Source organism: Tupaia chinensis, unplaced genomic scaffold (genome assembly GCF_000334495.1).
Source record: "Tupaia chinensis unplaced genomic scaffold, TupChi_1.0 Scaffold141399_1, whole genome shotgun sequence".
Lineage (NCBI taxonomy): Eukaryota > Metazoa > Chordata > Mammalia > Scandentia > Tupaiidae > Tupaia > Tupaia belangeri.
In genome coordinates this window covers 275,281-291,762 of record NW_006201261.1, presented here as the reverse complement: position 1 = coordinate 291,762, position 16,482 = coordinate 275,281, and the positions used below count along the sequence as shown (strand labels likewise).

Here is a 16,482-nt window from a genome sequence, read left to right as displayed (position 1 = left end):
CAATCCCTTCTCCTCCATTCTCCTCTCAGGATTTTGGGCATGCACGCACATGCACCTGGCGTGAGTTTAAGCCACTGGTTCTGGGACTTGAACCACAGTCGACTACATGAGAGTCCAGCAACATAGCCATTATGCTAACTGCTGGTCCCTGCCCTAGAATCTTGTTGCAGATTATCTAACAATAGACGTGTGATTGATTTTAAGTTGTAAAATTAAACCTTATAGATTAGTTATGAAAAATAGCAGTGTAGTCTCTTGTAGGATAAGCATTTATCTCCGATCTTGAGAAATCCTGTTGAATTAGTATATTGCCAAACAAAACAAAGTTTTCTGGTTTTGGACTTTGTTGTCAAAATACAGTTGGCTGTCAGTTAGCATGACTTTAAAGTAACTTTTTAATAATTGATTCCTAAATTGTTGCTTGAATTTGTTTACTCGTCATCTTTTTAAAGAAAACCTTAACAGCCGATACAGTCCAAGTGGGGTAGCTTCCAAGTTAGTGAAGTGTGAATATAATGTAACATTTCACCACTCATTCCCTCTTTCTCAGTGTAGTTAAAATCTAGTTATTTATCACATCTATCTTTATGGAAATTCTGTTAAATTAAAAATAACACTCTAACTCCTTTTATCTTCTTTAATTAACAGAGAAGTACAACAATTTCATCCTGCTGTTAGAAACTCCTCTGAGGTGAAATTTGCTGTTCAGGCTTTTGCTGCATTGAATAGTAATAATTTTGTGAGATTTTTCAAACTGGTCCAGTCAGCTTCTTATCTGAATGCTTGTCTTTTACACTATTACTTTAACCAGGTGAGTAACCCAACTGTGCTTGCAGAATTGGAAAAAAGCAGATTGTTCCTTGTGATACTCAGTGCTTCTCTGTTCTAATAGCTTTTCTAAGCTAGCATGTGCGAGTCTTATGTAACCCTTGCAACAGCTCCATGAGCTCCATTTTACAGGGGTCATACTGCTGATCACCATTACACACTCAGAAGATAGTGTGTAATGGGAACATTGTCTCCTGGTTTAAGTAAGAGAACTCTTGCAAGTTCAGCACTATCCATCATCTACCATGAAAATTGCTCCATAGCAAATTTACAAAACCCCCAACTTTGAAATTCTTAGTATTGGGTCATTGGGAAAGTAATGATACATTTTTACATAGAAAAACATAGAAAAATACGTCATAACTTTCCTGCTATTACTAATTTTAATTTTTGGATTGAGTGGGTGATGCTAAATTCACTTCAATAAATAGTGAAGAGTTTGCTGTTTGCTACATAGTGTGCTGAGCACCAGGCTGTGCGCTGGGGTTACAGAGGCAGTGGACAGACCAGGCCTTTACGTGGGGTTGCATGCAGAGTAGAAACTCTTGGTCCCAGAATTTTCGAAGTCTATTCTTCAGCTCCACCCCTGTGGGGGACACTTGGGGGATCTAACAGAACTCCCCATCCCAACACTTACTATTCTAGACCCATGCATCTTGGCTCAGAGAGATGTGACCAGTATCATTGCTCACCTCCTAGCGTACGTCTCCTCGCCTGGCATACATTGTGCTGCTCATCCCACCTGTAGGGTACAAGGATGCCACCTGACATGCTTGCTGGGAGTCCTTGGAGGCCACTGAGTGGAGAGGCGTTTGCCCCACTTAGTCTGTGATTTCAGGTCATCCTCTTCTGTCACATACCAAGTCTTCCTGTTATCAGTGACTATATCCAGGCCAAGGATCTTTAGAAAATTTTTTGGTTTTATCAGATCTGAAATTTTGGAACAAGTAAAAAAGTTTCTAAAATCCTGCCACTTGAGAAACTCAGTACAGTTGTTAAATTAAAAAAAAAAAAATTATTTAACTTTAGCTATTTATTTACTTCTTTTACTGTGACCAGAGACGGGGGGAAAGATAGAGAGAGAAAGAAAGTGAGAAAGCAAGCCGCCAGGTCCGGGGCTTGAACCTGGTTGGCCATATGGGAGTCCAGTGCCCTTAACCACCACGCCACCTGCTGGTCCCAAACTGTTAAATAAAATTTAAGAGTTAGTATTTTATGCTATTAGAATGTTGACTTATTTATTTATTTAAATGGTTTTTTTGACTTTTTTATTTTTTAAAGGTTTTGCTGTAGGATACATACACTCACCAGAGATAGAGACAGAGAGAAGGAATGTGACCAATTATCCACCCCAGGAAGGATGGCATGCCACAGGCCTTTCTCCTCTATTCTCTTCTCAGAGTTTTGGGCACACTCACATGTGCCTAGCATGATTTTCAAGCCACTGGGTCTGAGACTTGAACTATGATCAGCCATATGGGAGTCCAGCACTTTAACCACCATGCTACCTGTTGGCCCTGAATGTTGACTGTTTTTTGGCCTGGCCCAGTAGCAGAGTGGTAATACGCTGCTCAAGAAAAGGTATGTCCCACATGGTGACTGCGGTTGGAATCCCTGGCCTGATCAGACAGAACACAATAGGCACTTGTACAGGTGTCAGATCTGACAGGCTGGAGGACGAGAGGAACAGAATTGCATTGTGATCAGATGCTGTGAAGGGTGCTTCTCTCTCTTTCATGTTCTATCATGAATAAAGAAGAAAAAACTCCATTTTTAATAAGTTTAAACAAAGAGAACCCTAAGTTATTTATTTATTTATTTTTAAAAGATTTCTTTCCATAGAAAAATCTGTTCTCTCTTTTATAGTAGCCTCAGAGTGCCACTGTCTTGCTCCCTCCTTGCAGTGCTGCTGGGGCGAGATCTCCTGTCTGACTAGCTCTGGGACTCCTACCTTGGTCTTTGCACTTGTTGATCTCATTACTATCTTCTGCCCTTGCAGAGCCACTTGGCATTTGTTTTCTTACCTTCTTTAGGTCTTGACTTGGCTGTTACTTTCTCAACAGGACCCCTAACCAAGCAACCACCCATCAGTGCTCCCTTTTCTGCCATTGCATTTTTTTGCATCTATTGCATTTATTCACCATTTACGTGAATGTTGCATATTCCTTTTCTTTAAAGTCTGTTTCTTTCATGGGACACAGAGACAGACAGTTTCCACTAACAGGCTCTTCATGCTTCTGTCCACCCCTAGTCTCAGCCAGTCATGAACTCAGGACCTTTCCCATGTGGGTTCAGTTGTGTTACCACCGTGCCACTCCCTGGCCTATGTATTTTTTTTTTTAAAGCATTGCATGTTTCCCTTAGCACATCAGCTAAGTGGGAACAGAAATTTTGTTTCATTTTCTGTTATATTCTTAGCCAGGCATGTAGTGAATACTTGGTAAGTATTAGTTGAATTAAAGCACATTGGAAAAGGAACAGCAAGTAGTCACTCATAGTCCTAGCATTCCAATGTGATTTTTGTTAGTGTTTCACATGCTTTCCTTTGTTATCTTTTTTAAAAAAATAATTATTTGATTTAATTAATTAATTAATTTTTAATTTGATGAGAGAGAAAGTGAAGCTGCCACATTTGGGACTCAAACTGTGATCAACCATGTGGGAGTACAGCGCCTTCACCACGCCACCTGTTGGCCCTGTCTTCTTTTTTTTTTTAAGGCACTTAAAATGCTATGAAACAATTTTATCTCTAGCTACTACACTTGATTCCATATTCTGTATGTTTCCATGGCAGTCCAGTCTTCCTGATGGCTTTTTAGCAAGTACACAACCTTTCACTGAGTGATGCTGTGCAATTTATTTTACATGCCATTGTTGATAGACAGTTTGTTTTCTGGTTTTTCTTATAAATCTTTTATGGACCATGCTTTCCTTTCAGGCTGTTTGCTTAGCAGTATTCCTAGGCACTTGCTGTTACGTGCATTGCCTATAATTTCTGGGCACCTATCCTGCCTAACATACTGCTTAGAGGGACTGCCTCAGTAGTCCCATGTTCTGGTCATTTCTGTGGTTGTTGGGTAGCTGATGTTTGCATATAATGGGTCATCTGTCACTGTAGTGACCCGCTTTTCCTTTCAGATCCGCAAGGATGCACTCAGAGCGCTCAATGTTGCATACACTGTGAGCACACAGCGATCCACCGTCTTTCCTCTAGATGGTGTGGTGCGCATGTTGCTGTTTAGAGACACTGAAGAGGCAACAGATTTCCTCAGCTATCATGGGCTCACTGTTTCTGATGGGTAAGAACCAAGAATGAACTGTGGGCCTTTCTCTTTTTCTTTTTTTTTTTTTTGGAGGCGGGGAGAGGTTTTTGCTATAGGGCGCGTGCTCTTGCCAGACAGACAGAGAGACAGAAAGCGAGAAATCACACCCCGGGGGAATGGCCACACCACAATTCCTTCTCCTCCATTTTCCTCTCGGGATCTTGGACACACACGCACATGCACCTGGCATGAGTTTTAAGCCTCCGGGTCCGGGACGCGAACCGCGGTCGACTACATGGGAGTCCAGCGACATAGCCATTACGCTAACTGCTGGTCCCTCTCTATTTCTTTTTAAATTCCAACCAAGGGCTCTGAAATGTCAGCTGGTCATCTGGCTGTGGTGAAGGCATGTTTTACATGCTGCCTCCCTAATGAACACACTGATACTCAGAATGGCTGGGGAAGGTTCCCAAGGTCACAAGCTTTGAACCAAATTCTTCATGACTTGAAAGTCAGTGCTTCTTACAAAGGCTAGGACCTTCCTTATTCTGTCCTTTGAAGACTGCCTTTGCTGGGCTTTGACAGGCCACTTCCCACTTCTCATGGCTGAGAAAGAGGCACCAGGATGCTATGCTAGAGTCTTCTAGTTGGGCCTTTTAAGACTATAACACTCCTGAACCCTGTCCTAGAAAATGGCACTCTTATATTTGACTTCCCATGGTGGGGATTTCCCACCCCCTCCCCTTCACCTTTCCTCCCTTCAGTCTTGGCCTAACATAAATGGGGTGATTTTGAATGAGCCATGTGACATTCACAAGACAGGGACATGTAGGCATGTGTTGCTCCATGTGGGGCCATTTGCACATCAGGATAAGTGGTTCTATAGCGTGTAACAGAATGCCAGGGCTGGCAGCAGTGGGTTCTGGGGCTTGTCTCTCCCCTCCTCATTTGCATGCAGCCTGTGAAGACATAGGCTAGGGTTTGTTGCTTCAGCTGAAGGGGTTTCCATGCTGTAGTGAGACACTGAGAAAACCAGCCTTTCTTTCCCCCGGTAACGCTCTCTGGGCTTTTTTGTGGTCTAATTAGTTGTGTCGAACTGAACCGATCAGCATTCTTGGAACCAGAAGGACTATGCAAGGCCAGGAAATCAGTGTTTATTACTAGGAAGCTGCTGATGTCAGTTGGGGAAGTCGTGAATGGAGGGCCACTGCCCCCTGTCCCTCGTCACACTCCAGTGTGCAGTTTCAACTCCCAGAACAAGTATGTTGGGGAAAGCCTGGCCACAGAACTGCCCAGCACTAAGAGACCCAGTTTGGACGTAGCAGGTGAGTGAAGCTAGAGTTTCTCTGTAGAAGCTTTTTTTTTTTTTTTTGGAAAGGTTTTTGCTATAGGGTGCGTGCGCTCGCCAGACAGAGAGAGACAGAGAGACAGAAAGCGAGAAATCACCCCCCAGAGGGGATGGTCACGCCGCAATCCCTTCTCCTCCATTCTCTTCTCAGGATCTTGGGCACGCATGCACACGCGCCCGGCGTGCGTTTTAAGCCACCACGTCCGGGACGCGAACCGCGGTCGCCTATGTGGGAGTCCAGTGACATAGCCATTACGCTAACTGCTGGTTCCCTCTAGAAGTTTTTTGATACCAGAAGCAAGTGTCTTATTTGGGGGCTGAGGGGTGTGGCTTTGTGTGCAGTTATTGCTCACCTACAGTGGACTGAAGAGCTCTGATGTATCTCTTCCTGATTCTCTAACATCACACTGCTTGTTTTACGTGAAGCACACAGCATCTCACAGGACATATCTTTAGGAGGTACCCCATTATGGTTAGGGAGGTCAGGCCAGTCCTCAGGATCACTGTGGATAGGCTAGAGCTGATTTTACCTGGAGATGACAGTATACATGGTCCTGGGCACCAAGAGTTGGTAGTGTCATTTATTCCTCTGTGTGTTTCTTTTCAGGTGTGGATAGAGAAGAGTGTGGGGCAGAGCCAGATGCACCCCCACCTGGCCTCCTCCTGCAGTCTCTTCCTGCCCCTACACCCTCGCCAGTGCCTCTGCCTCACATTCCAACATTGACCTCATCGTTGACACCTAGCCCCTTCCAGCCTTCTATGCAGTCTGAGCTACTTTCTTCAAAGCCTGTACCCGTCTACTCTGATGCGGTAGGAATCTTCTAGACCAGGCCTCTGAGAAACCTGTTATGCACAGGTGTATTTGCCACCACTGCCCTGTGGGCTGGGGCTGTGTCACCTGGCCTCAAAAGCCAGGAGCCAGGCAGAGTTGAAGGAAGTCCTCAGCCTTAGAGGGCAGAGTTCAGACTTACCAAATTAGGCTAACCATAGAGCTCCATCTCCATCACAACAGTCTTACTGTCCTCTGTCTCATCACTGCCCTGTGTATCTGAGCTGGCTAAACTCAACCCTTGTGTTCTGGAGGTGGCCAGCAGGCAGGTTGTTTAGGATCTGTGGGATCACAGAGTTGCATGCCTACTGACAGGGTGACTTTGGGGTTGAGAGGGTCTGCATAGTATGGGATTTGACTGTATTACTGTGGCTGCCCAAGGAGGGGCAGGTGTTGGGGCAATAACCCCACTGTGGGATCAGGGAGTCCTGAGGGGAGTGTTAAGAATGGCCACAGAAATTGAGGATGTTTGATGTGGACAAGAAATCTGGGCCAAGGTTGTTACTGCGGCCAGCTGCAGGGTGGTTTCCAGCAAGCAGCAGGTTGGTTTCCAACAGTGATTTCCAGTGCCCTCCAGAAGGCACAAATTCTCCGCTTATTGGAGGAAGCCTTTCCTGAGGCTGTGCAGTGCATTTTCTGCTCTAGGTAGAACTTTGTGTTAGACCTTCATGTGAATCTCTCCATAGGACCTAGCACAAGTGGTAGAGGAACTCATCCAGGAAGCTCTCCAGAGGGACTGTGAAGAGATTGGCACTGCTGGGGCTGCCTATGCAGCTGCGGCTCTGGGGTGAGTGTCATCTAGGGCTGAGCCCACTCTGAAGCTGTCTATACTTGCTGGAGGCCAAACATGTCCTTCCAGATGTTTCCTCTCAAATAGCCACTCTCATTCTTCAAGAGATGACAGTTGCTCATTTGTATAGGCCTAAAACTCCTGGTGCCATTTTCAGGGACTTTTCATCTCCTGAGGCCTAAATGTGGGCCTCGTTCCCCAGGTGGATGCTTTTCTTATGTTTTTGACCTCTTTCTCACTGGCATATAATTTCCATTTGCATATACTTTTTGGGCAACAGATGGTTTATTAAAGTTTATAAATTAAAATTTTCTTTAAACTTAACTTTTTTTTTTTTTTTTTGAGAGGTTTTTGCTGTAGGGTGCGTGCACTCGCCAGACAGAGACAGAAAGCGAGAAATCACCCCCCAGGGGAGATGGCCATGCAGCAATCCCTTCTCCTCCATTCTCCTCTCGGGATCTTGGGCATGCACGCATACGTGCCTGGCGTGAGTTTAAGACACTGGGTCTGGGACTCGAACCACGGTCGACTACATGCGAGTCCAGTGACATAGCCATTATGCTAACTGCTGGTCCTAAACATAACTTTAAATGTAATTTAAAAATCTAATAAAGTAAAAGTCCATTCACTGTTAAAAATTTTAAATATTCACTTTTTATTTTTAGGGAGATTTTTGCTATAGGGCGCATATACTCTCTGGAGAGATTCACTGTTAAAAATTTTAAATATTCACTTTTTATTTTTAGGGAGATTTTTGCTATAGGGCGCATATACTCTGGAGAGACAGAAACGAGAGACAGAAAGCGAGAAATCACCCCCAGGGGATGGCCACATTGCAATCACTTCTTCATTCTCCTCTTGGGATTTTGGACATGCATGTGCCTACTGTGAGTTTCAAGCCACTGAGTCCAGGACTCAAACCGTGGTCAACTACGTGGGAGTCCAGCGATGTAACCATTACCTCATCTGCTGGTGCCAAAACAATTTTACTTCAGTTTTTTTTTTTTTTTTTTTGAGAGATTTTTGTTATAATACATATGTGCTTGCCAGAAAGACAGAAAGTAAGAAATTTTCCCCCCAGGGGAGTTGGCCACACCACAGTCCCTTCTCCATTGTCTTCGTGGGATTTTGGGCACACACACACATGCTCCTGGGCTGTTTTAAGCCACCGGGTTAGGGATTTGAGCTGTGGTTGGTCCAGCAATGTAACCATGCCATCTGCTGGTCCCTACTTTAATCGTAATAAATGTAATGATACAAATCTTTCCAGATTCTTAAGCAACTTTTATAAAGCCAACTGAGGTGGAATAAATGTCATGAATCTGGTTTTCTCAAGGATTGCAAACATCTTTTAAAAATCTTAGAATGGGAGCCGGCAGGTGGCATGATGGTTAAGGTGCTGGACTCCCACAAATCCTATTGTGGTTTAGGTCCTGGACCTGGTGCCTTGCTTTCTCATTCTCTGTCTCTGATCAAATTGAAGAAGAAGAAGAATAAATAAAATAAGATAAAATAAATCTTAAAAATAACCTTTAAAAAAACTAACTGCACAGTGATAAGAAAAGGTGTCATTTCTCCTGTGTAAAATTAGATTGTCCAAAAGGTTCAACCTTGTCTAGAAGTTTGATCTATTTGTTTACTCTATAGTTAGATATATATGTTTAATGAAACTAAAAAGAAATGATTTTTTTCATTTTAAAAAATATTTATTTATTTAACTCCATTTGTTATTGTTATTTTTTAATTTGACCAGACAGAGAGAGAGAAAGGGAAAGCAAGAAAGCAAGCCACCAGCTCTGGGACTTGAACTCTGGTTCGCCATGTGGGAACCCAGCGCCTTTAATCAGCATGCCACCTGCTGGCCCCAAAAAGATGTTATTTTTATGGGATTCTTTTTTTTTTTAATGATTTATGATAGGCTTTTTTTTTTTTTTTTTTTTTTTTTTTGTTTTTTTTTTTTTTTAATTTGACCAGAGAGAGATAGAGAGGAGAGAAAGTGAGAAAACAAGCCACCTGGTCCAAGACTCAAACCGTGGTCGGCCATGTGGGAGTCCAGCGCCCTTAACCACCATGCCACCTGCCAGCCCAGGGATTAATTTTTTTAACATAGCAAAATATACCTAATAGAATTTAACATTTTAGCCATCTTTATATTTATCATCCAGTGGCATAAAATACATTCATGATGTTATATATTTATTAATATGATCACTACTTCAGAACTTTTCCATCATTACAAATGGAAGCTCTATATCCATTAAACAGTAATTCCCTATTTTTTCCCTTTACCCAGCCCCTTGTTACCTCTGTTTTACTCTGTTTTCTATAAATTTGCCTACTCCAGGTATTTCACATAAGTGCATTAATATAGTATTTGTCTTTTTGCTTTTTTGGAGAAGTTTTTGCTACAGGGCACATGTGCTCACCAGAAAGACAGAGAGACAGAAAGCACGAAATCACTCCCCCCCCACCCCCCCGGGTAGGGGATGGCCATGCTGCAATCCCTTCTCTTCCATTCTCCTCTCGGGATCTTGGGCATGCACGCACATGCGCCCAGCGTGAGTTTAAGCCACCGGGTCCAGGACTCAAACTGCAGTCGATTACATGGGAGTCCAGAGACATAGCCATTATGCCAACTGTTGGTCCTGTTATTTGTCTTTTTATGTCTTCCGTGTTTCACTTAGCATAATACCTTCAAAGTTCATTTTGCTAGATTATAATTGCTGGGTCATATAAACTATTTTAATTTTTTGAGAAACCATCAAATTGTTTTCCACAGTGACTACCATTTTATAGCAATGCTCCAGGGTTTTTTGTGTCCTTGCCAACCCTTGTTATCATCTGTCTTTTTTTTGGAGAGGTTTTTACTATAGGGTGCGTGCCCTCACCAGACAGACAGAGAGACAGAGAGATAGAAAGTGAGAAATCACCCCCCAGGGGGAATGGCCACGTCACAATCCCTTCTCCTCCATTCTCCTCTCGGGATCTTGGGCACGCACGCACACGTGCACAGCGTGAGTTTTAAGCCACCGGGTCCGGGACGCGAACCACAGTTGACTACGTGGGAGTCCAGCGACATAGCCATTACGCTAACTGCTGGTCCCAGTTATCATCTATTTTTGTTGTTGTTTGCTTCATTTTTATAATATCCATCATAAGGGTAACAGGTTTGATCTCCTGTGTTTGTTTATTTTATTTTATTTTTGTATTTATTTATTTTAAAATTTGCTATAGGGCATGTTCACTCTCTGGAAATAGACACAGAGAAAGAGACAAGAAAGATGGCAAGTGAGAAATCATGTAGAAAGGGATGGCCATGCTGCAACCTCTTTTCCTCTTTTCTCCTCTCAGGATTTGGGTATGCATGCACATGAGCCCATTGTGTTTTTCATGCCACTGGGGCTGGGATCCTGGTCCCTTAATCACTAGGCTATGGCTGTCTTAACCATTTCTGGCCCTGAAAATATTTTCTTCCTTTTTTTTTTCTGGAGAGGTTTTTGCTATAGGGCGTGTGTGCTTGCCAGAAAGACAGAGACAGAGAGAGAAAGTGAGAAATCACCCTCCAGGGGGGATGGCCACGCTGCAATCCCTTCTCCTCCATTCTCCTCTCGGGATCTTGGGCACGCATGCATATGTGCCCGGCGTGAGTTTAAGCCACCAGGTCTGGGACTCAAAGTGGTTTCACTACACGGGTGTTCAGCGATAGCCATGCCAATTGCTGGTCCTGTCTTTTCACTCTCTTAATAGCATTGTTTGTTGTGCAAAATTTAAAATTTCTTTCATTAAAGTATTGTTATTTATTCCATAAATTATAGAAACAGGAGCGAGAGAGACAAGCACTCCCAATAGGGTCTTCACATGGTGGTCCACTCCTGCCAGCCTAGATCATGGGCATGGGCTCAGGTGGAGTGTATGGGAGCCCTTGGATATGAATCAGGGACCTTCCCATGTGAGTCCAGAATTTATAGAGCATTACTGCTGGACCTGATATTATTTTTTTGTTAGTTTGTTGTTGTACGTGTACCCTCATCGGAGAGAGACAGAGAAAGAGAGAGAAAGAGAAAAGTCACCTTCCAAGGTGGGATGGCCACACCACAATCCCTTTTCTATTCTCTTCTTGGGATTTTGGGCGCACATGCACATATGCCTGGCATGATTTTAAAGCTGCCAAGTACAGGGCTTGAACTGCACAGATAGCAATATGGGATTCAGTGCCTTAACCTCCATGCCATCTGCTGGACCCAAAGTTTTAAATTTTGATGTAGTTTCATTTGTCTATTTTTTCTTTATTTGCTGTCTGTGCTTTTTGGGTCATATCTAAGAAATCATGACCAAATTCAGTGTCATAAAGGTTTTCCCTTTTAAGAATTTTACAGTCTTGGGCCAGCAGATGGCATAGCAGTTATGTCACTTTACTCTCGCATGGCCAGCCACAGCAGACCTAGTGGCCTGAAACTCATTGGGCGTGTGTGCGTGTGAGCCCAAGATCCCAGGAGGAGAATGGAAGAAAAGGGATTGCAGTATGGCCATTTCCCCTGCAGGGTGATTCTCATTTTCCCTCACACTCTCTCTGTCTCTTTCTCTCTCCAGCAAGTGCACATGCCCTAAGGCAAAAACCTCTTAACAAAATAACAATAACAAAAGTTTTATAGCTTTAATTCTTAAGTTAGTTCTTTGATTCATTCATTTCTATGAACAAAAGTTTTATAGCTTTAATTCTTAAGTTCTTTGATTCATTCATTTCTATGTCTTCTTTTTTTTTTTTTTTAGAGAGTTTTTTTGCTGTAGGGCATGCGTGCTAGCCAGAGAGACACAGAGGGAGAAATCACCCGCCAGGAAGATGACCATGTCGCCATCTCTTCTATTTCATTCTCCTCTAAGGATTTTAGGCACGTAGGCACATGCCCCCAGCATGTTTTAAGCTGCTGGGTGTTGGAGTCCAGCGAGATAACTTAACACCGTCTTTTGGTCTCTCTCTCATTTTTTATATGGCGTAGGATAAGAGTCCAACTTTATTTTTTTGTATATGGTAGTGTAGTTTCCTCACTAGGAAAGCCTCTCCTTTCTCCACCGAATGGTCTTAGCCCCCTTGTTAAAAATCACTTGGTGAGACCAGCAGTTAACGTAATGGCTATGTCACTGGACTCCCACGTAGTCGACTGCGGTTCAAGTCCCGGATCTGGTGGCTTAAACTCACGCCAGGTGCATGTGCGTGCATGCCCAAGATCCCGAGAGGACAATGGAGGAGAAGGGATTGAGGCGTGGCCCTCCCCCCTGGGGGGTGATTTCTCGCTTTCTATCTCTCTGTCTCTCTCTGTCTGTCTGGCGAGTGCACGTGCCCTATAGCAAAAACCTCTACAAAAAAAAAAAAAATCACTTGGCTATATATATATGAGGGTTTATTTCTCTGCTCTCTGTTTTATTCTATTGGTCTGTGTGTCTGTCCTTATGTCAGTATCACACTGTTTTTGGCTAATGTAGCTTTTGTAGTAGGTTTTGAAATCAAAACATGAATCCTTCAACTTAATTCTTTTTCATGATTGCTTAGATAGTCAGGTTCCTTGTGAATTTTAGGATGAGTTTTTCTATTTTTGCAAAAAATCCTGTTAGGATTATGATAGGGTTTCACTGAATCTGTAGATTCCTCTGGGAAATATTACTATGTAAACAATATTACATCTTCCAATCCATCAACACTGAATTCTCCCAATCTGTGAACATGGGATGTCTTTCCATTTATTTAGTTTGTTTTTTATTTCTTTCAGCAGTGTTTTATGGCTTTCAGTATATAGTTTTGCCTCCTTTATTAAATTTATTCCCAATTATTTTATTAATCTTGATGCTATTATAAGTGAGATTATTTTCTTAATTTCATATTTTTATTTTTTCATTGATAGCATATAAAAATACCATTGATTTTTCTATATTGATATTTATCCTTCAACCTTGCTGAATGCATTCTAATAGGTTTTTGTTGGATTCCTTAGAGTTTTCTATATATAAGATCATATAATATGTGAATAAATATAGTTTACATTCTTCCTTTCTAATTTGGATGCTTTTTATTTCTTTTTCTTTTCTAACTTATGGCTGTAACTTTCAGTATTGCTTTGAATGGAAGTGGCAAAAGTGGGCATCCTTGTCTGGTCCTTTTTTTTGTGTGTGTGGAAAGGTTTTTGCTATAGGGTGTGTGCGCTCGCCAGACAGACAGAGAGATAGAAAGCGAGAAATCACCCCCCAGAGGGAATGGCCACTCTGCAATCCCTTCTCCTCCATTTTCCTTTCAGGATCTTGGGCACACACGCAAATGCGCCTGGCATGAGTTTAAGCCACTGGGTCCAGGACTCGAACCGTGGTCAGCTACGTTGGGAATTCAGCGACATAGCCATTACACTAACTGCTGATCCCTGTCTAGTCCTTTTTAAGGGAAAGTTTTCAGTCTTTTACCACTAAGAAGGATGTCATTTTTCATATATGACTTTTGTCATATTAAGGAAGTTCTCTTTTATTCTTAGTTTGTTTTTTTCTTTCTTTTTAGTCATGACATGGTGTTTAATTTTGTTAGATGCTCTTTCTGCAGCAACAGAAATGTTTTCTTTTATATATTGAGCTATTTTTGCATTTCTGGAGTAAATCCCACTTGGTAATGGCATATAATCTTTTAATTTTGCTGCCAAATTCAGTTTGTTAGTATTTGTTGAGAATTTTTACATCAATATTCATTAGGAATATTGGCCTGAAGTTTTTATGTTGTGTCTTTGGTATTAGGACAATGCTGGCCTCACAGAATTAGGAAATTTTATCTTTCCTTCAATTTTTGTGTGTTTGAAGAGAGAATTGGTGTTAATTTTTCTTCAACTGTTTGGTAGAATTTGCCAGTGAAGCCTTCTGCCCCTAGGGTTTTCTTCTTGTTTCAACTTTGGTAGATTGTATGTTTAATAGGTGTAAATTTTATGCCAAAAGCCAAGTAAGTATTTGTCTTCCTTGTCAGTGTTGGAAGTTTAGTTGTGGTTTGCTTGGATTTTCTTTTTCTTCTGATTTTGAATGCTTTCTCTGTATAGTGTTTCTATTGCTGCTATGGAGGATCTGTTAACAGCTGCAACTGCAGGCATTCTGAGGCACATTGCAGCTGAAGAAGTGACTAAGGAAAGGGAGAGAAGGGAGGAAGAGAGGCGACAGGCTGAAGAGGAAAGGTGAGTGTGTCTTGTCCTTATAGCAGGGCATGGAGGGAGGTCAGAGTGTATGGACACAGGAGAAAACTGGTCCTAGCCTGTAATGCCAGCCCTATAGTCTACTGTGCTACTCTCAGACCCCTGCTGGCCCATTTATTAGGTTGTTGGGAAAGTCATGACGTACTTTTCTGTTTTTCTTTGCAGAAATGTGTCATGGCTTTCCCAATCACCCTATAGTACCCTCATATGCATTGGCCCAAGGAGTGTGTGTGTGGGGGGGTATCCAGGCCATAATCACCTTGTGAGTAGTGGCCACTCTTTAGCCAGGACAGGCAGGGGAGAGATGGTGGTGACAGGGGAGTTGGAATAGGGATGTCTTGCCAACGTAGGGAGCATAATTTAAATCCTTATCTACATGGTCAAGGACTAAAACAGACATCTCTTATTTTTACTCTTAAACATTACCCTTGTGCTTTATCTTTTACTGTAGGTTGAAACAAGAGAGAGAATTGGTATTAACTCAGCTGAGCCAAGGCCTGGCTGCAGAGCTTATGGAACTCATGGTGAAAGAGTGGGTGAGGGAAACCAGTTGAAGTAAGTAAAGTGCTGGGGTTCTGCAGTGCCAGGGTATAGACTGGCAGGAGGGAAGAGGGCTACCAAGGTTTTATGAACAAGGGTAGGTGGGATGCACTTAAATTTAACAAGGAGCTTATCATCGGGATAGGCAAATGATGAAGTGCCATCTCAGTACTTATGCTTCTGTTGGCTTCAGAGAGTGGAGGCAGGGGGAAATAATTTTAATTCTTTCCTTGTCATGGACCCTGCCCTGGGTAGGGTAATGTGTCTATTAGCAAAATAATTCACTAGTCAAGTCTTCTCTAATGTACCATTAGTGTTTTTCAAGTAGGAGAAGACCCTTTCTCATGTTTCATTAATATTAGACCTTTTTGAGCTCTCTCACCTAAGAATTTCATTTAATAATTTCACCACCAAGTTTCAGGAAAGAGAGGATCCAATTTTGAAGGGTAATTGTTCTTTTTATTTAAGCTCCCCTGAGGTAGCCCTGAAGGTGATGGGCCATGTTGATATGTATCATAGGTTCCAATGCAGAAGGGAACACAGCTCATAGGCAGAAGTGTATCATTTAATTAATGAGTCCTTCAGTTGGAGTCTGTTTCTGTAGTTACTGTAAGTGATGGATTATTATTATTTTTTTTTTTTTTAAGGGAGAGATTTTTTTTTTTTTGCTATAGGGCATGTGCACTTTGCCAGAGAGAGAGAAACAGAAATACAGAAAGTGAGAAATCATGCCCAGGGTGGGAGTGATGGCCATACCACAGTCCTTTCTCCTCCATTTCCTCTCGGGATTTTGAGCCCACATGCATATGTGCCCAGCATGAGTTTGAAGCCACTAGATCTGGGACTTGATCATGTGGGTTGGCCATGTAGGAGTCCAGTGATGTAACCGTGATGCCAACCAGTGATGTAACCACGAGAGACTTTTGCTATAGGGTGCGTGCGCTCGCCAGACAGACAGAGACATAGAGACAGAAAGCGAGAAATCACCCCCTGGGAGGATGGTCACACCGCAATCCCTTCTCCTCCATTGTCCTCTCACGCCCACACACGCGCCTGGCGTGAGTTTTAAGCCACCGGGTCTGGGACGCGAACCGCGGTCGACTACATGGGAATCCAGCGACATAGCCATTACGCTAACTGCTGGTTCCCTCTATGTCTGTTCTTAAACCAAGTAAGAAATGTTAAGAGACAGGTAAAACCCAGGACTTGCTGATATGCAGGGAAAGTTGTTCTGCAATCCCAGAGCCTTGAAGTTTAGCTCAGTCCTAGGCTGTCTCCAGCATCACTAAGGATGGGCTACTGGAAGTGTGTCTTGCCTGTTTAATCTACTTTGATTTCATGACTAAATGTATTTGATATAGTTCTATGTTCCCTTGTCTGATAGAATTTTGTTATAAAAATTTTTTTCTGACTGAGGGCCACCATGATCATAGGTAGCCATCTTTGGTAGCCATATGCATTTATCATGTATTTGAGATTTTAATAAGAAATGTCAGATATGCTGATAAGATTTTACAGTTTCTCAATGGTAATTCAAAAATTTAAAATTTTATAAAAATAAAGGTTTACTTCTTGACTATTACAATGTCCCTTTGGGCCTGTAACCTGGTACCCTATGGCACTTTTTGTTGTTGTTGTTTTAAGATTTTTGCCATAGGGTGTGTGCACCTATG

General features: G+C 42.5%; 1 protein-coding gene across 1 annotated transcript in view; it reads left to right on the top strand.

Moving 5' to 3' along the window:
- MCM3AP (minichromosome maintenance complex component 3 associated protein) overlaps positions 1–16,482 on the top strand; it is a gene marked incomplete in the record, with an annotated part of 67,198 nt that overhangs the window by 19,693 nt on the left and 31,023 nt on the right. Inside the window, 7 exon segments of the mRNA XM_014581962.2 lie at positions 649–811; positions 3,967–4,127; positions 5,178–5,416; positions 6,047–6,249; positions 6,955–7,055; positions 14,120–14,251; positions 14,721–14,817. Of these exon segments, the coding sequence (XP_014437448.1) occupies positions 649–811; positions 3,967–4,127; positions 5,178–5,416; positions 6,047–6,249; positions 6,955–7,055; positions 14,120–14,251; positions 14,721–14,817 (1,096 nt within the window).